Genomic DNA, 24,097 nt, shown 5'->3' with positions numbered 1-24,097 from the left:
TAATGCAAAGTTCCAGACTTATCGTTTCTGAGCGGAGAAAGTTGTGTTTTTAGTTTTCTCCGGATTCTGTAGTCCCTGGTTTTATGCTCTATAAAACCATCAAAACCTAATCAATTCTTTGTGAAGCGAAGTGAAGGATGGTGGTCACCAGTACTAGTGTCCCCATTGGAAGACTTCCTCGCTATTCCTGTTCTGGTGACAACCCAAAATTTGGGATTTTGTTTTTCACTTTTACACTTGGTGATGACAGTATACAGGACAAATAGAAATAGTCAATTCTCCTGAGGCTGGGTTCACACTAGTGCGAATTGGATGCGGGCTCCAATTTGCACAGGAGATTGTGACCGGCTCTCCATGGAGCCGGTTCACATATCTCCGCAGCGGCTACGTTGCGATTTGCACAGCAGCCCTGTGTGTCTTTTGGTCCGTTTCAGGTCCGAATTCAGCCAAAAGTTCGGGCTGAAATCGGACCTGAAACCGTGAATGGGGATGCACCGGACTCCTGCTGTGAGCTGCTGCGTGCTCACATGTGAACCGAGCCTAAAGGGGGCACAGACAGTGATACCTGACAAGGGTTATAATCCATCTAAATTCTATTCAAAACTTTAAAAAAATTGCCTTAGGCTACACTTTAAGGATCTTAAGTGAGAATAAAAAACATGGGTACAATTCTTTAGTCTAATTGGCCAAGCAGGATAAAGGGCATTTTGACAATTGTGGGTGTGTTACAGATCCTTCTGTATACCTAGAACATGGGTGCTCAACCTGCAGCCCTCCAGCTGCTGCAGAACTACAAGCCCCATGAGGCATTGCAAAGTTGATAGTTACAAGCTTGACTCCCAAAGGATGAGGCATGATGTGAATTGTAGTTCTGAAACATCTGGGAGGGCCACAGGTTGAGCACCCATGACCTAAAAGGAATGGTTGAAAGTAAAGGATAATTTACTCAAAATAGAAATAGTGTATTGCTGTTTAAAGATAATTTTAAAAATGTAGTGGACTCTTGCTTACCCCCTAGTTGGCTTTCGGCCTTCTCAGGCTCTCTTGCTGGTCCTGGTTGAGCAGAATACACAGATGACAAAAGATTAAGAGAATTGACCAGCTGATTCTGGATGGAACTGAGTTTGGAAGCAGGCTGTTTAATGGCACTAGCCAGGTCTGGATATCCGTGTTCCAGACACGTCCATTGCTCCTGCAGAAGATCCTGTATCCGTTTTACATACTGTCCAATAGAAGCATCTGTGGGAGGTGGACGGTCAGCCGAGCAATGTTTATTATCAACCAGAACTTCATAACCACAGGCTTTGCTGTCACAAATTTGAAGCAGATGGGTTTGGGAGTCCACCATCTCATGCACCGTTTCACTTTCCATGGCACCAGTCTTTGTATCTTTCTCTGTTTTCATATCACATCCCGTAACCTGCTGGACCATAGCTACCTTTATACCAGTCAATGGACCTAATCTTTCACCAGCATGTTCATGCACTTCGTTGCCATTGTTTCTTTCATCTGGAGGTTGATCCAGATCTGCTGGAAGTACACCACATCCCACTGACTGAGTTGCAACTGAGATGTTGGCAAATGTGTTTTTGTCTAAACTTTCCTTCTTGGCCTTGGTTTCGATCTCCTCCGTGTTCACTGCTGCATCTTTGCACTGTCTGTCTATGTATTGTCTTCTGGCTTCTTCCATTGTTTCCATCGTTCTTGTCAGGTCTGCAATATACACATCCTTTGCCTTCAATTCATTGCTCTGTTTCTCCACCAGCACCCTGAGATTCTGTACCTCTCTGCTACGGTCATCCAGTTGTTCAGTCAATTCTGCAATTTGCTGATTAACACCTGAATACAGAGAGTTATTTAAATTGTTGATGCTTGACTGATCGTGGGCTTCATGTACTCCATTTTCAATGTCCTCAACTTTGGCCTTGCTTTCACAAATAGTCAGTTGTGCAGCCTCCTGCTCCTTTCTGCTATTAACAATTTGGGAAAGAGATTCAACTTGAGAATTTAATTTACTGTTTTCTTCCTCAAGTGCAGATATAGTTTGTTTTAATTCCGGAATGTTTTTCAACTGTTCTTCAAGGTCTTTTATTCTTTTGAATGCAGCCACAATCTGCTCACCAGAATGTTGGGAGCGTGTGGGATCTTTCATAAACTCCAGCCTGCTTTCGCTGAAGCGGTTTGTAGACTCTGGCAGTTTTACGTACTGGCTTTGGTCTGAAGAAGTTGTGCTTTGCGATAGGCTGGCTGGAAGGCTAGAAGCTCTTGCAAATTGGGGCCGATCTCTGCAGCTGCTAAAATCTTCAGGGGCCAACTCTCCCGAGGGTTTGTGAGCGTCGTAGATATTATCCTTCCTTCTATAATTTAGCTCGTGCACATATCTCAGACGTAAAGCAGACTCACTTCCCGAAAACATTTCGTTACCCTTGGCTCCTGCTCTAAAGCTACTGGGGCTCCAGGTGTTACTGGAGGCTGCAGAGTAACTCTGAGAGCCATTGTCCGGAACACTAAAGTTTCGAGGAAGAGTGCTAAACTTAGACTGTTTGGCTCTTCTGTGGATGTGTATTCTTTTGATGGTATTACCCCTTTCAATATCATGCACATACTTTAGGAAGTCAAGGTCCAGGTGAAAGCCATAAGGGGTCTCCACAGAATAGGACATGCGATTTTCTTTCTGCTCTGTCTTTGATGAACCATTTTCTCCTAATGTGGAAAAAGACAGAAAAAAAGAACATGAATTAACAAAATATTAAAATGGATTAAACCTTATTAACCTACCAGCATAGGATTAAAGACTACAGCACAACGAGAAGGCCGATAGGAACATAAGAAGAATATACAACTACATGCAGATAAAGCAAGAGTGCCAATTCTATTACCATTTTACGGTGTTGTAGTTTGTAGACTTGCAATTTACTTTTTGAAATAGATCCTGCAGTATGTATAGTTAAAAAAAAAATATTGCAACATCCTGTTCTCTAACACGGTTATCAGCCCAGAGACTCGGTACTGGGTATAACAGGTAGTGCGAGCCCAGCAGGCAGGTTCTACCTGACAACTTCAACAGAACTATAGGTTAGGGATAAATTATACGGGCAAATTTACCTGGTCACCATTCTTTCTACCTTTGTCTCTCTCCTTCTCTTTAACCAGTTCTTGGGGCACCTTTCCTCCCTCCGACACAAACAATGGGCCACAGTTTCTCCCACTGATACCATTGATGGGGCACTTTTCTTCTCAATAACACTAATGAGGATGGGACATTATTCCTTCCATGAATACCAATGATGAGGCACTATTCCTCCCACTGACACCAACAATAGAACACTATTCCTCTCACCTCCACCAACACAAATAATGGGGCAAAATTCCCTCCACTGATACTATTGATAGGGTAACAATGTTCCCATTGACACCAGTGATGAGGCACCATTCCTTCCACTGATGCTAGAGATGCACCGAAACATATTGTGTGAAAATGGTGTTATTGGCATTTTGCCGATAAGAGAAAAAGGTGCTGATAATGGCGCTGAAAAAGCACATGATTTTGCTGCGATTTTACCGAGATTTTACTGTACTTATGGTTTGTTTTTCATAGGTCATGTGACTAAAAAAAAAACGCATCAAAAACGTAAAAAGGGTTAATGCTTTTCAATGCATTTTAACGTGGAGGTGTGTTTTTGGTGCGTTTTTTTTTAACTGACAAAAAATGCAGCAAGCAAGATTTTTAACACCACAACAGAAGTGAAGCAGAGCAGTTTGAGGACATACTGTACATAGAATTTAAAGGGATACATTTTTCTTGAGCTTTTCTTGCGCTAAAAGGTGGCAATAATGGTCGACCATAAATTCATATTCATTAGATTTCATGATATTAATTAAAAAGTCGAATATAATAAATAAATATATATATATAATATATATTAATAAATAAATAAATATATATATAATATATATTAATAAATAAATAAATATATATATATATATATATATATATATATATATATATATATTTATTTATTTATTTATTAATATATATTATATATTTATTTATTTATTTATTTTTTTTTTTACTTTTGGTGCCGACACCCAAAATACAGGATGCACTTGGTCGAAAACCGAAACCAAAAATGACAGTTTAATTTTTTTTTTTAAAACTGTCATTTTTGGTTTTGATTTTCGGCCAAGTGCATCCTGCATTTTGGGTTTCGGCACCAAAATTTCCGTTCGGTGCACTTCTAACTTACAAAAATTATGGGGCACTATTTCTGCCACTGACACCAGCCCTTGGGCATTATTCATTCCACCAATGCCAATGATAAGGCACTATTCCTTCCATTGACATCAATGATGGAGCATTATTCCTCCTTCCACTGACCACGGGCACCAGATCAGTGTTTTTTTTACTACCAATGACCATCAACCCTGGCCCTGGGGCATTTTATATTCCCATGGACCACTGACCAAAGTGCCTGGGGCATTGTTTGCTCCTACTGACACCAGGGTACTTTCTATTGCCACTGGCCAAAGTCTGCATCCACCCCCCCCAAAAGGTGGAAGCCCCCTTAACCCTTGCTGTGAAATGGGGATGCACAGCAGGCAACAGTCTACATTTTACCACATTGTAAACACTGACTTCTAGCCAATGAAATATGTGACACCAGTGTTTTAAACATGCTATGCACAGAAGTTACAAGTAATTCCTATTTCTGAAAGAAAACATTTTAGCAATACGTGTTGGCTCATTTGCCAACTCTTTTGAGTGCAGTTAAGTGAGATAGTACATTACATAAGCAATTTCTTTAACAAACTTTTAGAAATCAAAGCAGTGTGGACCAGTAAATGCTTTACTGCAGAAGAATTAGATAAATAGATTTAATAAGAGGCTGAAGAACAGAATGCACATAATTCAGCGCTTTCACATTACTGCCGTTGACTATCTGATTGGCTGACACTAATTGCACTTCGTTAGCATCCCTTGAGAGCCGGTTCTTAAAGGGAATTTCTTTCCAAGAAAAAAAAAGCGTTTCAACGCTTTTCTAATTAAAGTAATACATTTCCGCAGAGTCTTTCACAGCTTGGACTGCAGTTAAAACATCAAGTCCATTGTATTAAAATACATGTATTTTATCCAGAGCTGCGATCGGAGTTCCTGAATCTGTTACAGCTTTTTTTTTTGCTATAGAAGTAGAAAACTGCTGATTACTCAGGAAGCAAATGTGATTTATCCACTGACTGCTGGTCCGAGGCCGGTTCTGGAGATCTATGCTCTGAGATACCAACTCTGGCTGGTCATTTGTGATTCCCTAAAAGTTTTTGGATTTAGATACGGACATTTTTTGCTTGTGATTACCCATTTTTGCTAGTATAATGGCATCTACTCTCCTTGTCCTGACAGTTGTCATTATATGACAGTATCATGTTTGCATGACTGCAGCTAGTTGCTGGCGCCCCTGCATTAATCTGTGTCTATATCAGGGTCTTGTAAGTATAGTGGAGGCTATGTTAGCCCATAAATCGGACATATGTTGTCTATGTCCAGCACTTTATGTGAGTTTGGAAGTCATTTTGTTTAGTCTGTTCCTGTAGCCTGGTCCCCGTATATCCCCTGTGATCGCACAAGAGCCTCCCCTCCATATATTTGTGGACTTGCCTGGTGACCTTCTTGATGTCTCTCTGGGTGAGTTTGATGGGGGGAAAGGACAGAGTGAACCATGATATGTATACATTATATGCATTGTAAATGGATGAATAATTATTGATTATATATATATATATGTGTATGATCTTATCCTTAATAAAGCTTTAAGAGAATTGGTGAACCTTTAGAAACCCCCTGAAGAAGCCAATGTTGGCGAAACATGTTTGGATACAACATCAAGTATTAATCACCTTCTATATATGGATACCAGTGACTCAATGGAGTTTAGTGTCTCAGATTTTTTATTGAACCCAATATATGTTGCTATGTTATTTTTTTTTTGTTCCAATAGTTTTTATTACTTTTTCAAAACAGCATACAGAACATTATGCCCAGGTATTCATCAGAAAAATTGTTGAAACAGGGATGCAATATACATAGTACTTGGTAGCTCTTATGATATAAGTAATAACAAAACCCATTAAGAAGGGTTATATTATGGCCTAAGAGGATTCCTTGTCTCCTGATAGCATCCCTTAAAACCGAAAAGTCCCCCCTCCCCCACCCCATAATTATGGTGTGGCCGAACCATTGTCTAAAAAAATGATGGAGCAGAAAAACCAAAAACATAAACACACAAAAAAAAAAAAGGAGAAAAAAAAGAGAGAAATTAGAAATTAGGTAGAGTAGAACAGAGTGGAATGGGTCCCCCGGGTCCCGGCCTCTCAGCACAAACGACCCAGATTTCAAGGAGCTTGAAGATAAGCAATCCAGGGCTTCCAGACTTTCTCAAACCTAGCTTGCCTATCTTGTCTTATACTGACCAGTTTTTCGTTGATCATGATCCAGGACACCTTGTGTTTTACCAAGGTAACATTAATTACAGGCGTTTTCCATGCACGGGCTATGGTTATTTTAGCCGCTAGGAGAATAAAAAATATGAGAGATCGTAGATGCCTGGGGATCTCCCCCGATAAGTCAGTGAACAACCCTGTTTTGGCCTCTCTGGGTATATTTTGTCCTGTCACTGAGTAGATCAGGTTGAATATTCTGATCCAAAAAAGTCGGACCTTCGGGCAAGACCACGAGACATGATACATATCTCCTTCCTGTCCGCACCCCTTGTTGCAATGTTATTTTATGAATAAACTTTCTATTTCTATATTAAATGTATTCTTCTCAATTTTGGGCATCGTTGTAATCCCAATCATCCTGTTGCTGCTACTTTCTATTCACTAGGGATGAGGTACCGGATATCTTAGTGTAAATCAATCTATCGCTTGAGATTTATATATTGTTTCAATCTGCTCTGTGATGCTGGTTTTGCTTTACACTAGACAGGTTCTCTTTATAGAGGAGGTAGCCCCTTAGTGCAAGTCATGTGACTGGTAGATGTAGAGAAGTGCTGACTTGGAGATAAATATCAACACAGACAACACACATCACGTCCTCAATGGCTCAAATCACGCCCAGGCTCAAAGTCCCACCACAGTCAGCCATTATCACGCCCTTCCCCTAGGGATTTAAAAAGTGGACTTATTCAAATTTTATATGAATCAGTAGAGCACATGTCCGCATTAGCAAATCTCTAGTTATTGGTAACACCAGGCCTCACTTGTTTCTCTCGTTTTTTTCAGTGGATCATACATTTCAGACAAAGTAAAGTTCATAGAATGACTTTCATGTCCAAGCCACACCCCACAGCACCCCAAAAAGTTCTCCAGCAGACACTCACGGGTTAAAACAAAAATGTTTAACTCTTCCCCAAAGCAAATGAATCCTCCTGTAAAATGTATTACTGTGTTGAATTCATTCTCTGGCTCATATACACCAGGGGTGTCCAAACTTTTTTGAAAGAGTGCCAGGTTTGATGAAGTGAACATGCGCGAGGGCCGACCATTTTGCCTGACATTCTTTGAACCATTAAAATTTGGTCTAAGTGTGTTCGTTCGGGCACTAATACACTGCCCAACAAGAATTCTCTTGCCTTTGTAGCTATGTGTGGTGAAGAGATGAGCTCAGGCATGTTATTTGGATATACCGTATTTATCGGCGTATAACACACCTTCACTTTAAGAGGGAAGTTTCAGGAAAAAACAAAATTACATTTTAAAGCAAAATAAGGGTCAGTGCCCATCAATGCAGCTTAATCAGTGCCCATCTGCAGCCTCACCATTGCCATGAATGCAGACCCACCACCAGGGCTGGTGCTTCCACTAGGCAAGCTAGGCAGCCGCCTAGGGCATACTGCCACCTAGGGTGCATCCAGGGCTCTGCAGCTGTGATCACTCACTGAGGAGGAGGAGATTTTCAGTCACTCAATCGGCCTCCTCTCCTCCTCCATCCCTGGGATCTGTGCGGTGCTGTGTCCAGCCGCCCTGCCAGCTCTCTGCCCGCCTCCCTCCCTCGGCTATGTGCAGCTACTACAGGAGCAGAGCGAGCAGCATTGTGCACAGAGACAGCCAGGTTGGATCCACCCAGGTCCGGACTGGACACAGAGCGCACGCTGGGCATCTGCCTGGGCCGGGGATACTGTGCCACTTGTCCTGATAGAGCCCAAAGTTAAGCTGCTCCTGCAGCTCGCCCCGCTCACTCAGCATCTTTACCGTCTGGGCCCGGGGGGCAGAACACAGAGATCAGCTGACCTGTCATGGGGAGGAGCTGGAGGAGGTCCCCATCTCCTGATCTTGTGAATGGTGACACTGGCTGCTGCTGCCATTACTTGTGGAGGGAGCCGGAAAAAAGTGCCAGTGATAACATCCCTCAAGGTAAGAACCCCCCACCTTCTCCTGTCCACCTGGCTGCCCCCCCTCCAGCTGGCTACAACCCCCCTCCACCTGGCTGCATCCCCCCTCCACCTGGCTGCATCCCCCCCTCCACCTGGCTGCATCCCCCCCTCCACCTGGCTGCATCCCCCCTCCACCTGGCTGCATCTCCCCCTCCACCTGGCTGCATCCCCCCCTCCACCTGGCTGCATCCCCCCCTCCACCTGGCTGCATCCCCCCTCCACCTGGCTGCATCTCCACCCCCCCTCCATCTGGTTGTGCCTCCCTCTCCTGTCCACCTTGGCTCTGTCTTTCTCCCCCCCCCCACTCTACCGCCCACCTGTGTTCCATCAGCTGTAGCGGAGTACCAAGGAGACATCGAGGGTCTAATTGACCCTGAATATCTACAAAAATAGTACCTGTCACCTATATGCTATCACATAGGGGGCTATTAGGCCCCTATGTAATGGCAATAAAAGTTACAGTGCAGTACTGCACAGTGTCCCCCAGGCTCAGAGTAGTTTGCCTTCCAACGCAGCTGCCAAAGTGGCCATTCCACCGGCTCCTTGTCCACAGTCACTCCTTCCGTAGCCCCAATATCATGCACGGAGGAGTCCCCAGAATTATTCGACCAGTGTCGGCTACATGCTGTTGGGAGGATACGCAGCGATTTGAAGGCTCTGATGTTAGTTGTCAGGTTGAGGAAGGGAGTAATGTGAGCCTAGAGAGAGGGGGTGCCCAAGAAGGACAAGAAACTGGCAGTCATGTTCCCCCAGCTGCAGCATACTGCTAAGTTTGCTCCAGTGACAAGGAGGGAGGGGATGATGAGGTCACTGACTTTACTAGGAGGAGGATGAGGAAGAGGAGGCACAACTCCAACGAGGCAGCTTAAGGGTAACCATCCTATTGCATCACACAGCAGAGCTCCGCAGGTGCAGGGTGCTGCTGACTCCCCGCTGACTTTTACAAGTTCCTTGGTGTGGGCCTTTCAACACATGTGCAGTAGATCACACCGTTGCTGTTTGCAACTTATGTCCTAAAGCGGATCAAGCGTGGCCAGAACAGCAGCCGCTTGGACACCACATGCTTGACCAGACATATGACGACCTGCCATGCAGTCCGTTGGCAACAGCACTTGAAAGACCCACATCAAATAAAAAAGCGGACTTCCCCTTGCTCCTCATCTGGGATCTCCAACCCCACTATACCTCCAGTCCTCTCAAAAACCTGCACTGAGAGGAATGAAGGTATAGCAATAGGTGTTCCAAGTACTTGCAGCCAATCTGCTAGCAGTACACGACCGTCTGATTTTAGCAGGCAAATTTCCCTACCTCAGTTGCTGAACTGGTAAAAGAAAATTTGGTCCCAGCCATCCACATGTTCAGCGTCTAAATGCTTGGCCAAATTGCTAGTGCTGCAACTGCTGACTTTTCAGCTGGTAGACTCTGTCCCCATTCGTGAATTTGTGGAATGTGCTGTACCTCAGTGGCAGGTTCCAAAACGCCATTTCTTTTCACGGAAGGCCATTCCGGCTCTCTACTGGCATGTGGAAAGCAATGTTTTGGCCTCGTTGGACAGGGTGATCAGCAGTAGGGTGCATATTACCGCTGACTCATGGTCCAGCAGGCATGGGCAGGGACGTTACCTTTCCTTCACGGTGCACTGAGTGACTCTGCTGGCAGCTGGGAAGGATGCAGGACAGGGTTCAGTATTGTTGGAGCTTGTTCCGCCACCACACCTCCAAAATGCTAGTGGTGATTCTGCCACAGCTCTCTCCTCCACCCCCTCCTCTTCTTCTTCCTCTGTGGCCTCTTCTGACTTCTTCCTCTTTGTCCTCTGAACCAGCGGTGCTCCATAAGCGTTCAAGGGGCTACGCAAGCAGTCAGGTAAAAAGATGCCATGCGGTGCTTGAGTTGGTCTGCTTAGGGGACAGAAGCCACACTGGGGCAGAGATTCTGTCAGCTCTGCAGGGGAAGGCTCAGAGGTGGTTGATGCCACGCCAGCTTCATCCAGGAATGGTTGTATGCGACAATGGCACCAATCTTGTCTCTGCCCTCCGACAGGGACACTTGACCCATGTTCCATGTTTGGCACAAGTCTTGAATTTGGTGGTGCAGCGGTTCTTGAGCAGGTACCCAGGCTTACAGGATCTACTGAGGCAGGCCAGAAAAGTCTGTGGTCATTTCCGCCAGTGTCAGTGCTAGGCTGGCTGACATTCAAAGGGAATGCAACCTGCCCACCAACCACCTCATTTGTGACCAGGTGGAACTCAACATTGGCAATGCTGCAGCGGCTGCACACGCATCAGAGGGCCATCAATGAGTACCTGTGCGAGTATGGCACCAGGACAGGGTCAGGGAAGCTTGGCTTCTTTTCGCCATGCCAGTGGCTACTGGTCAAGGATGTATGCACTGTCCTGTCACCATTTGAGGAGGCCACAAGGATGGTGAGCAGCGACAATGCATGCATCAGTGACACTGTCCCTCTAGTCTTCCTGTTGGAGCACACGCTTTGTGGAATAATGGGCAGGGCACTTGAAGCAGAACAGTGGGAGGAAGAGGAGGACTTCCTTACCTCTCAAGGCCCCCTTTATCTAGATAGCATTCCTGCGGGCCTACCAAACACACAGGAAGAAGAGGAGGAGGAGGATTGTGCCAGCATGGACGTGGACAATAACACTCAGCAGCAGTCTTCAAGGGATGGTTTTTCAGTCCCCAGAAACCCAAGCAGTTGTACATGGCTGGGAGGAGGTTGTTATGGATCATGTGATCCTTAGTGATCCAGAGGACTCAAGGACTGCCTGAGGAATCAAATGCCTCTGCAAACTTATGCTGCATGGCCTCCCCGATTCTGCAAAGCCTGAGAAAGGCCCCTAGGATTCGTGGTATCAAGGAGAGGGATCATTACTGGCTGGCAACCCTTCTTAATCCACATTACAAGGGTAAGGTTGCAGAACTCATCCTGCCTTCGCAAAGGGAGCAGAGGATCAGAAACATCTTCAGGAGGCCTTGAAGAAAGGTTTGTGCAATGCATTTTGAGACCCTGGGAGGTTACAATTTCCTTGTGCTGGAAAACGTGTTGCTGAGGTTTCATTCAGTCAGAGGAAGAGCGGTGGAGATGGTGGCCAGCTGACTGATGCCTTTAAACAATTTTCAGTCCTCAGCGCCAAGGTCTGATCGGTTCAAGCAACCATCGCCATCGCGTCTGCATTACATGTTGCAGAAATATCTAGGGGCAAGAGCAGACTTGGAGACCTTTCCAACAGAGCATCCACTGGGTTACTGGGTCTTAAGGATGGACCACTGGCTAGAACTTGCTCAATATGCAATTGAGCCACTGGCCTGTCCTGCATCCAGTGTTCTTTCTGAACGCACATTCAGTACTGCTGGAGGGTTTGTAACGGATCATAGAGTGCACTTGTCCATAGACCCTGTTGATAGGCTCACATTGACAAAAATGAATCAGTCTTGGATCAGCAGCTATCAAGTACCTGATGCTGATGTAACTGATTGAATTTTATATGGATGTGGGATCCCTTGAAGACTGCCTATGCTGACTATCCTATTACTCCTCCTCTTGATGATGCTAGCTTCCAACAATATTTTTGGTTTAGGGTACCACCACCACCACCCTAGGCCCAATTTTTCTGCCCCTGTTTAACCAATTCTGAGAACCAATTCTCAAATTTTGTGTGACGGAAATTCCAATGGAAAATGTCCGATGGAGCCTACACACGGTCGGAATTTCCGACAACAAGCTCCTATCAAACATTTTCCGTCAGAAAATCCTATCATGTGTACGGGGCATTACAGTGTTCTGGTACCACCAACACCTAAGGCCCAATTTTCTGCAGTGTATAGGGCAGGCCGTATAGTATATATACTGATGTTCAGAGTATATAGGGCCTGGCGGACTCCATGCCATTTTTTTTTAAATTCAGATGCAGGGTTCACCTTAATATCCATACCAGACTCCAAGGGCCTGGTAATGGACTAAGGGGGGGGGATGCCTTTTTTTCAATGATTTTCATCTATATTACCGGGACAATACCCGACAATACATTACAGCCGAGAGCAGTTTTAAATTACTTTTTCCTTTAGAAATTTCATTTTGCTGTGGTATTGTTCTAAAAACTGCGCCACTTTACAGGCATACTGTAGACACCACCCAGGAAAGATATTTAAAGTATTATTTCATTTTTATTGTTTCACTTTAAGCATTTAAATCACTGCTCTTGAAAAAAATGGCTTTTTTTTTTCATTTTTGCATTGATACATGTCCCCTGGGGCAGGACACGGGTCCCAAACACTTTTTATGGCAATAATGTGCATATAAGCATTTAAAATTAGCACTTTTGATTTTTCATGTTCGTGTCCCATAGATTTTAACGGTGTTAGCGTGTTCAAACAAATTTTTTTACTGTTCTCATGTTCTGGTGCGAACCGAACCGGGGGATGTTCGGCTCATCCCTATATATTAATAGTCAGCAGCTGCACTTTTTGTAGCTGCTGACTTTTAATAAATGAAAAAACGCGTGAAACTCCACTTCAGTCTTCATTATGAAACAACCAAAAGCCAGTGAACTCCACCACCAGTTCTTGTGGACAATCGCTCAACTTGATGGGTGGACCTTTCAATCAAAAAAGATCCAAAATAGCATGTTCCCTTATAGTAAGCTGGGAAAAGCTATAACCACTGGCACACAGTAGCAATCACCCATCAATCATTAAAAGATCTTAATCCAGATGTCAGGCTCCAAAGAAACAATAGAAATACATAGTGCTCTCGGTCTAAAATAGAGTAAAACACGTTTATTATAATTTATTACACTTACATGTATTCAAATGTCATCAGGCTCATCTGTCAAAATTTAAGCAGGCAGCCTTTACAGCGTCTCCCACACTGACAGATAGCTACTGTCAGAGCTTGCACACAATGCTGCGATCTCTTCCGGAGAGCATAAATAGCCTTCCCACCTGCATAGTCTCCTAGCCCTGCCCTACATGTTTTGTCAATCATGATGTCACCAGGTGCCGCTGATGATGTAGTGATTGACAAAACATGTAGAGCGGAGCTAGGAGAATACGCAGGTGCCCCTGATGATGTAGTGATTGACAAAACATGTAGGGCGGAGCTAGGAGATTACACAGGGGGGAAGGCTCTCTACACTGGAGGAGTTTCCCAGAATTGTCCACATACACTGTTTAATTTTTTTCGAGCCCTGATAAAGGGGTGGAGGTACAGCCTCTGAAATGTGTTGGTTTTGCAAACATTTTATCTTTGTAATAAACTTGCATTTGGACTTGAGTATTATGGTGTGTCCCTTCAGTTCTAAATTATGCATGTGTAGATAGGCAGGCAGAAGGATTTTTCCACTCTGAAAACCCTCCAGTATAAGATGAGCTGTTAGACCTCAAAAGGAGAAATTTCATGTGAAATATAGGTAGCAAAAGGTCCACAGCTCATTATCTGATCTTGGATGCTGTTATCCTAAAAGTACAATTATGGCCAAAATATTTTTGTTTAGGGGGTAGAACCTTTTTCACTGTCAGTTATTCATTGCTGGCGGTGTCTGGGATTTCTCATCATTTCCTTTCATGCCTCCAGGGCAGAAAGTTAGGTATGGCAGGAAATGGGAATTTCCCCAATGGGCAAACCCAAGAGCAATATGTGAGTTATTTTCAGATTGGAAACTTTTTACCTTCTAGCCTACCAGCAGATGACACTTTGTTTAATCAGAAAACAGCCAGCTAACATTTTAGGCATTCTTGCTATTTTTTGAACATGCAGCCTTTAAGGTAGAAATAAACTCAACATTAACTTTTTTTATGATGCAAATCTCCATAAATAGACAGGAAGATACAGTATATTATATTTACATGTTTTAATTTTTTTTTTACGATTTCTGCAGTTGCATCCTGGTTTCTAGCCTAGGCCAAAATTATGTCATACATCCCAGGAGCCTTTATAGCCATTTTTTTCCTTTCATCTGGAGGAAGGGAAGAGAAGCTTTCTCAGCAAAGCACACTTTCCTGTCTGCACGCCTGAGCTAAGGGCGGATGGATTCCAGGAAGTAAAAACACTACATGAGTCATCTGCCCTTATTCAGAACGGTAATGACTAGAAATGCTAGGGGGGGTTTTTCAAAGTGATTTCTCAACAAAATAAAGCATGCAGACATGGTTGGATGGGGGAAATTGAGGTGAAAATTAAAAATGAATTAACCACCTCTCGCCTGCCATATTGTCAATAGACGGGCGGGCGGTGGCTCTCTCCTTCTGGGACGATGTCATATGACATTGACTCGCTTTCCAGGAGCACACAGCATGGTGATTGGTAGTGCTGTGGTGGTGTGTGTCCCTGGGACACGGCGCATCACTGATCTCGGTAAGGAGCCAATGACGAGGCTCTTTACCCATGTGATCAGCTGGTAAAAGAGGGAGCAAAAGAGAGCAATAGAGCGAGCAAAAGAGAGCAATAGAGTGAGCAAGACAGCGGAGGAGACCCGGCAGAAGACAGCGGACAGAAGGAGAAGAACCAGAGAGTTGAGAAGAACTGACAGAGGCAGAAGAGTCAGAAGAGGACACAGAAGAGCCGGAGAGGGAATAGGAGATCAGAAGAGACGACGGAGCTGCCTGTGGGGTGGGGGGCCAGGATCTGGGGGCCCCCTTGTTAAATGGGGCTTCCAGATTCCGATAAGCCTGCAGACCCCGACAACCAAAGGCCAGGGTTGTCGGGAAGAGGCCCTTGTCCTCATCAACATGGGGACAAGGTGCTTTGGGGTGGGGGGGGCACAGGGCCCCCCTGCCCCAAAGCACCCACCTTGCCATGTTTAGGGCATGCAGCCTGGTGCGGTTCAGGAGGGGGGGGGGGGGGCGCTCGCTCGTCCCCACCCCCTTTCCTGACCTGCCGGGCTGTGTGCTCGAAAAAGGGTCTGGTATGGATTTTGGGGGGACCTCCATGCCGTTTTTTCGGCGTTGGGGTTCCCCTTAAAGAGGAAGTATACCCTGATGGGTTTTACTTCCTCTTCGTTTCCCTGCAAAGGTAAAGCATAATGGGCTACTATGCATGTGTCACTTACCTGACACAGGAGCCTGCAATGTCACCGCGTCGGAGCGCGGGAGCCGCGATACCCGGAAGGAAGATGGACGCTTCCACGAAGCGTCCATCTTCCTTCCGGGTATCGCGGCACCAACGCTGTGATTGGCCGGAGCCGCGATGACGTCACTAACGGCACGATCGCCGTTAGAAATGGCACGCTCAGTGCGCCTGCGCGCCGTTGTCCATGGCGCATGCACTGTAGACATTGGTGCCCGTCTTTTGCAATATTCTTGCACCTACAGGTAAGCCTTAATCCAGGTTTACCTGTAGGTAAAAGTGGCCTGTAAAGGTTTACAACCACTTTAAAATCCATACCAGACCGAAGGGCCTGGTATGCTCTTGGAGGGGGAACCCATGCCATTTTTTAATTTGGCGCGGAGTTCCTCTTCAAGATTATCAGAGCAAAAGTCACATGCCAACGTCGGATCAGTCAAGACGGCGATCCGTTTTTGATCCGACTTCAGTGATATTCAATGGGCTGAAGTAGGATCAAAGTCGGACCAAAGTAGTGCAGGGAGCATTTTCAAAGACGGACCGACTTGTATCAGACCAGTTAAGACGGCTCCCATAGGAAGCTCCCAATGTCGGAACGTTTGTCGTACCAGTGTGATCCCAGCCTCAAGGATGATCAGTGGAAACAGGATGCACTTGTTGAGTGTCATGGCAAAGGCTGTGAATACCTATGTACATGGGATTTTTTCTTTTTTTTCTTTTTAATAAATTTGCAAAGATTTCAAACAAACTTTTTTCATGTTGTCATCATGGGGTATTGTTTGTAGAATTTTGAAGAAAATAATGAATTTAATCCATTTTGGAAAAAGGCTGCATCATAACAAAATGTGGAAAAAGTGACGCGCTGTGAATACTTTCCGGATGCACTGTATAGCAGACAAGTATAATCAATTGAGCATATAGAACAATATAAAGATTATATATATATTCAGATTAGGTACGTTTAAGAACCTCTGCCAGGTTTTATTGCCATCTATGTCCCCAATGGAGAGGTTCCCCTCCTATAGTGGTGTCATAACAGAAAGTGAGGGGGTATCTTCCAAAAGACGTCACAATAAAACCCCAGAGTAGGTTCCAGCCATTCACACCTTATTCAAAGCCAAGAAAGAGATTTATTTAGCGCATCATTTGAAAATTTCATTACCCACTTGCTGACCGCCCTATAGCAGTTTTACCGTTACAGGGCGGCAGCTGTGTGCCAGATCACATATATACGTGATCCCACATTTCCACCTGCAGGGGGCGTGTGTGCCACTTATGCTGCGATTACTCACAGCAGGAGCCGATCTGAGGGTGCCGGGTACTCCATGTCCGCCAGCACCCGGCGATTGTCATGCAGAGACTCAGAACAGAGAAGTGTAAACAAGACAGATTTCCAATCGGACAGGGGGGAAAGGATGGATTCTGTGTTCCTGCAAAGCAGGGAATAAAATCCATCACTTCCCCTAGTAAAAGCAGCACACATAGTAAATGCAAAAACTGGCTAGGCACACAGTTAACCCTTTGATCACCCCTGATGTTTAACCTCTTCCCAGTCAGTGTCATTATCACAGTGACCGTGTATATAATTAGAACTGATCACTGTATTAGTGTCACTGGTTCCCGAAAAATGTCAAAAGTGTCAGTTAGTGTCCGATTGTCCGCAGTAATATCGCAGTTCTGCTATAAGTCGCTGATCACCGTCATTACTAGTATAGAAAAAAAATTCCAGTATATATTGCATAGTTTGTAGATGCTATAACGTTCACGTAAACCAATCAATATACGCTTATTGGGATTTTTTTTACGAAAAAATATGTAGCAGAATACATATTGGCCTAAATTGATGAAGAAATTAGATTTTTTTACATTTTTTTTTTATTGGATGTGTTTTATAGGAGAAAGTAAAAAAATAATTTTTTTTTTTCAAAATTGTCGGTCTTTTTTTGTTTATAGCGCAAAAAATAAACCCAGTGGTGATCAAATACCACCTAAAGAAAACCATTTGTGGGGAAAAAAAAAATGACAAATTTTATTTTGGGTACAGCATGACCGCGTAATTGTCAGTTAAAGTAACGCAGAGCCGTATCGCAAAAAGAGGCCCGGTCATGAAATCTTCTGGAGGTCAAGTCGTCAAAAAAGTCGTGTTTTAGTTTTACTGCTTGTTTGGGACACTCCCACGATTTATTATGCTGGCCAGAAAGACCACAAATAAACTGCTGTGTATCTGATAAATTATATTTTCAAAATGTCAATGTTCCCCATGGGAGATTAAAAGGAGGACTGAAGAAATGGTCTTATATCTCATTGCCTGAAATATTTATGATAATGCATTTGAATATTGCTATTTAGAAGTCTATGTACAAGTTATGCATAAACAGTTTTATTATATATGATATTGTTTTGGCTCTGCCCAACGACCTTCATGTTTTATTGATGTCACAAACCAAAATCATTAAAAGTAGGCCTAAACCAAATCACCAAAATCTCACATAAAAGTTTTATCACGTTAACCACTTAAAGTGGTGTTCCACCCAAAAAAAAAAAAAATACATGAATGTGCTTAAAAAAAAAATAAAAAAAAAACATTTGGAAATTTTTTTTTTTTTACTCACCTCTAAATGCCTGTTGCTAGGGGGTCCCTCGTAGTCTGCCTCTTTCAGTGCCTGGGCTGGTGACATCACTTCCCCCTCGGCACAGGAAGGGCTCAGCTCTGCTCCCTCCCTCTTGTCAATCATCTGGGACCCGTTACAGGTCCCAGATGACTGAGCGTGCGCAGTGGGTGCCCGGCTGTGAAGCCACAGCCCGGCGCCCACAGTTGCAATGCCGGCGCCGCCGAACGGCGGGGGAGACGAGCGGGGCTTCGAACCCCCGCATCGCTGGACCCTGGGACAGGTAAGTGTCCGATTAAAAGTCAGCAGCTGCAGTATTTGTAGCTGCTGACTTTTAATTTTTTTTTTTTTTTTTTAAATGGGAACCCCACTTTAAGGACCGAGCCTCTTTTTTAGATGTGTTGTTTACAAGTTAAAAACATTTTTTTTTTTTTTTGCTAGAAAATTACTTAGAACCCCCAAACATTATACATTTTTTCTAACACCCTAGAGAATAAAATGGCGGTCGTTGCAACACTTTTTGTCACACCGTATTTGCGCAGCGTTCTTACAAGCACACTTTTTTTGGAAAAAATACTTTACCGAGATCGGTAAATTATTATTATTATTATTCAAACAAGAACATGGCTCGGAACAGGGCTTGAGGAGGGTGAGGGGGCACTATGTGCGCCTCATTACTATTCTCTTTGGAGTGCCAAAAGGTGTCCCAGGTCTGTAACAATCCTATAGTGTATACTTAAATAAGAAAAAAAAAATTTTTACTGTGCGCCTCTACAGTATTCGTGTTTGGGTTGATGAAAAAGTTGCAACCCTAGAACTGCCGCCTGCCTGTCAATTGACAATACTGCAGGCGGGAGGTGGGTAAAGAGGTTGTAAAGACAGAAGGTCTCGAAGGTTTCCTACCTTACAGACCGATCTCAATCCAGCGATGTGTACAAGAGCAGAGGCTCTCTCCTCTCTCTCACCCCATATTGGCTCAGATGCAGCAACAGAAGCCATTGGCTGCCACTGCTGTCAATCAGAGACAGTGACACGGGAGCGGGGCCAAGCCTCGTTCTGTGTGTCTTATGGACATGGCTAGGGAGCGAGCACACACTAGTGCCCCCATATCAAGCGGCTTGCTGTGGGGGCACTTGGCAGGGGAGAGGAGCCAGGAGCGCCCGTGGGGGACCCAAGAAGAGGAGGATCAGGGCTGCTCTGTGCAAAACCATTACACAGAGCAGGTAAGTATAACGTGTTTGTTATTTAAATAACAAAAAAAAAAAAAGCGTTACAATCACTTTAAGCGAAAACACTGCAGGGTACTGTAAATAAGTGAGGTTCAGGAGAAGGCCAAGTTATGGGCAAGACAGAAGTTGGAAGTTAAACTGAAACTAAGGAAAAGGTTTTTTATCAGAGTTATCCCAATATTATATAACAAAACATAAAATCATAAACTAAAGGCATAACACACCCTAGTATCTCAATACATGCCAATCGAATGGTCAGAGAAAAACACTGTGGTCATTTTAATCTTCCAAGATTTTCAGTGACATCATTTTTTCCGGGAATACAGGAAATAGCCAAAGAATGAAATATACAGAGCAAAAAGCAAAAAGGATGCCATTTTCTATTACTGATTATTAACTTTAAAATAGCGTGCAACACAGCGAACAAAACAAATTACCTTATGCTTGTGAAAACATTTAGGCCGGGTTCACACTGGTGCGACACGACAGCCGTCCTACTTTGGATCCGACTTTGCCTTGCGACTTGAAGCCGACATGCTTCCAACTTTCAATGAACGGGGATCCGACTTGGATCCCCGCCAATGCAAGGCACTGTTTGGTATGAATCTTGAGGGGGAACTCCACGCCAAATTTTAAATAAAAAACCGGCATGGGTTCCCCCTCCAAGAGCATACCAGGCCCTTCGGTCTGGTATTGACTATAAGGGGCACCCCCTACGTCGAAAAAACGGCGTGGGGGTCTCCCCAAAATCCATACCAGACCCTTATCCGAGCACGCAGCCCGGCTGGTCAGGAATGGGGGTGGGGACGAGCGAGCGCCCCCCCCTCCTGAACGGTACCAGGCCGCATGCCCTCAACATGGGGGTAGGTGCTTTGGGGCGGGGGGCGCCCTGCGGCCCCCCACCCCAAAGCACCTTGTCCCCATGTTGATGAGGACAAGGGCCTCTTCCCGACAACCCTGGCCGTTGGTTGTCGGGGTCTGCGGGCGGGGGGCTTATCGGAATCCGGGAGCCCCCACCCTATGTGGATGAGTATGGGGTACATCGTACCCCTACCCATTCACCTAGAAAAAAAAGTGTCAATAAAAATAAAAAAATAAATAAAAAACACACTAGACAGGTTTTTAAAGTCATTTATTAGGCAGCTCCAGGGGTCTTCTTCCGACTTTGGGGGCCTCAGTGAATTATATAGGGATGGGGCATGGTCACTGGGTGATGTCACCCGGTGACCCCTCCCCTTATTACGTCATGCCCCAGGACTGACGTAATAAGGGGCGGGGTCACCGGGTGACATCCCCCAGCGACCCCGCCCCATCCCTATATAAGTCGTTGCGGACCGCCCACACTGCATTACAGTGGGAGATAGTGTCGTGTCAACATCGGAAGAAGACGGCGGAGAAGATCGGGCCACCGCTAGCAAAAGAGCGGGCAAAAGAGCAGAAGATATCGGAGGAGCCCGGCAGAAGATACCGGAGAGCGGGAGAAGAACCGGAGAGCGGGAGAAGAACCGGAGAGCGGGAGAAGAACCGGAGAGCGCGGAGAAGAGGCCAGAGAGCACGGAGAAGGAGGAAGAGCCCACGGAGAAGAAGGAAGAGGCCCCCAAAGTCGGAAGAAGACCCCCGGAGCTGCCTAATAAATTCTTTTTTTAACAACCTGTCTAGTGTGTTTTTTTATTGACGCTTTTTTCCTAGGTGAATGGGTAGGGGTACGATGTACCCCATACTCATTCACATAGGGTGGGGGGCCAGGATCTGGGGGCTCCCTTATTAAAGGGGGCTCCCGGATTCTGATAAGCCCCCCGCCTGCAGGCCCCGACAACCAACAGCCATGGTTGTCGGGAAGAGGCCCTTGTCCTCATCAACATGGGGACAAGGTGCTTTGGGGTGGGGGGGACGCAGGGCGCCCCAAAGCACCCACCCCCCCATGTTGAGGGCATGCGGCCTGGTACGGTTCAAGAGGGGGTGGGCGCTCGCTCGTCCCCACTCCCATTCCTGACCGGCCGGGCTGCGTGCTCAAATAAGGGTCTGGTATGGATTTGGGGGGGAACCCCACGCCGTTTTTTCATTTAAAATTTGGCGCGGAGTTCCCCCTCAAGATCATCTGAGCACAAGTCGCATGCCAAAGTCGGATCATGTGAGACGGCGATCAGACATTGATCCGACTTCAATGATAGTCAATGGGCTGAAGTAGGATCAAAGTCAGACCAAAGTAGTACAGGGAGCATTTTCAAAGTCGGACCGACGTGTGTCGGACCAGTTAGGACGGCTCCCATAGGGAAACTGATTTTCACACGTCATGCGTCATGTCGGAGCGTTTGTCGCACTAGTGTGAACCCGACCTTACAGCCACGGCAACCAAAAAACGATTTCCCATTCAGGGTAAAGCCTCGCACACACGGTACGATTGTTGGCCAACCGAGCATCTGATTTTTGTCAAAAGGGCATGTGCCAGGATCTTAACTTGCATACTAATGGTACACAATTGTTGTGCTGCGAGGAATTTCAGCTCTTGAGCGCCGCCCTTTGGCCCCTTCTCCTAATTTCGTGTTTGGTGAGCACTGATTCCGAGCACGCGTGATTGTACTTTCGACTTTTGTGTGACGGATTTCTGTACTGACCATACGAAAATCTGACGTCAAAACGCTGTCCGCCGAAAATTTACTAGCCTGCCATCCAACATTTGTTGGCGGAAAATTGGACAACAATTGCCAAACGGTCAGATTTTAGGACAACAGTCTGTCAACAGACAATCCCTTGCCAACAATCGTACCGTGTGTATGAGGCTTAAAAGGCCAATTGAAAAAGCACATCTGTTGCTTTAGCAGGATCGTAGTAATGAGATATTTGCACTTGAGACAGCAAATTTTAAGATGCTGCATTTGGTTCAGACGTTATGGCTACTGTAAAGTGAGCTAAACAAAAATGGCAACCGCTGCAATTAATTTAGAACTAGCTTTTTAAAGTTTGGTGTACATGGTAGCGTTTTGGTATAGAACGAACAATGCAAAAATTTCCCAGCACACTTAACAGCTAGCCAGCAAAAAAAAAAAAAAATTTACACGGTTTAATAATTTGCATCAAAAACAGAGGTTTTGGTGCACAACATTTGCAAATATATGTGGAAAGCCCCTCTGTATGGTCCCTAAATCTAATCTATGTGTGCCTCCATCTTGGAGCATATACTGTCAAGCAATGGATAATTAGAGGGAAGGTATGCCTGGAGGCAGTCCATATCCCCACACCAAAATTTTTCTAATGTAGGCCTTTTTTTTTTTTTTTTTTTGAGTTTACAATGGAATAGTGCAGGGGTAGAGCCCCTGTCAGGTTTTTATTGCTGTCTCTACCCTCACTGTCGGGATTCACCTTCCCTAGCTGTCCCTGTGGTCATTGATGATCTTCAAATGGGGTCATCTGACCCAGGGTCAACTGTCTAATAGAAGATCATCCCTTATTTTGAGGAGAATTCCTTACACTTCCTCTTTGGTCTCCAAAACAGGAAGAGAACCGAAGAGACGAGAGGAGAAGGGAAGAGACAAGAAGAGAAGAGACAAGAGAAAATCACCCCTCCAATGGGACACAGTCAGCAAAAAAATAAAATCAGCTTTAAAGAGGAAACCAATCCAAAATGTAATCCACAAAAAGTCAAAAGAGACGGGGATTAAAGTCAGGTAGCAGGGTTCTCAAGTCAGACATTGAAACTGGCACACAGGATAATGGAATCCATGGACCCATTAAAGACACAATGAAACTCCATCATGAACTCCATCGTGAACTCCATCGTGAACTCCATCGTGAACTCCATCGTGAACTCCATGGTGAAAGACTACAAGTCATATTTTGGTTGCTAGTGACCAATCCTAAATTTTAATTTAGAATATCCCAATGTGAGCGCACAGGGTCATTAGGCAATGGATGAATGTAGATGTGAAGACACCTGGTTTTGCACAAATGTTATACCACCTGACTGTCACCAAATTATATATATATTAAGTTGTGGTTTAAGGGGAAAAGAGTAAAATTTTTAGTCAGATTTTTATTTCCGTCCCTATGACACCCATACAAGAAATGGGGAGTGTGGTCATCACCGAGATAGGAAGACACGGACAGCATTAGAAACACTTTGCCACACGTTCTAACCCTTCCGCACTCTACTCTATACAGATGTGTTTTTTTTTAATGTGGTCCCAGTGGAGAGATTTCCTATCACTTTCTGTCCTGACAGTAAGAGGAACTCTGCCTAGTAGAGGCCCAAACACTTCCCCACTCCACAAAATAATAAAATCTGCCTGAAGTTGAGTTTTAGGATTCATTTGAGGGATCAGTTTAGCTATTAAGAGTTTAGGTAGGCATCATTTTTAAGTCCAACTCCAAACAATTTTTTTTAAATTGGACACAAGGTAGGGTAAAAACTAAAAAAGCTCAGGCTGCAATACTCAATTTCGGTTTGCAGTACTATCCTGCCACAAACTGCCCTCAACCTTCAGGACTGAATGATGCCTACTGCACCTGGAAGATAGAGTTTACTATGAATACAAGTGCCATGTCCCGGCCCCCGTTATGGGTGTCACACGGCAGTCATGATTCATAGTGTATTAAAGCAGAGAGCGGTACTGTTGTTAACACATCAGCACAACTCTTTGCATCTGCAGAAGATCGCCTTGGGCTGTAAAAGAGAAGAACAAGCATGTCATCATGTGACTAGGCTGAAGAGGCATGTATAAAAAAAAAAAAAAAAAAAAAAAAAACACACACACACAACAC

At 44.8% G+C, this 24,097-nt stretch overlaps 1 protein-coding gene across 4 annotated transcripts in view; it reads right to left on the bottom strand.

The window, feature by feature from the left end:
- KANK4 (KN motif and ankyrin repeat domains 4) overlaps positions 1 to 24,097 on the bottom strand; it is a 198,019-nt gene that overhangs the window by 79,167 nt on the left and 94,755 nt on the right. For all 4 annotated transcript variants that reach the window (XM_073593826.1, XM_073593828.1, XM_073593827.1 and 1 more), the window contains one exon: positions 1,012 to 2,703. In XM_073593826.1, coding sequence (XP_073449927.1) covers positions 1,012 to 2,703 — 1,692 coding nt within the window. The remainder of the gene's footprint in view (positions 1 to 1,011; positions 2,704 to 24,097) is intronic.

The sequence above is a fragment of the Aquarana catesbeiana genome, linkage group LG07, assembly GCF_042186555.1.
Source record: "Aquarana catesbeiana isolate 2022-GZ linkage group LG07, ASM4218655v1, whole genome shotgun sequence".
Classification (NCBI taxonomy): Eukaryota; Metazoa; Chordata; class Amphibia; order Anura; family Ranidae; genus Aquarana; species Aquarana catesbeiana.
The sequence above is the reverse complement of the archived record's forward strand: the minus strand, read 5'-3'. Positions and strand labels throughout refer to the sequence as shown.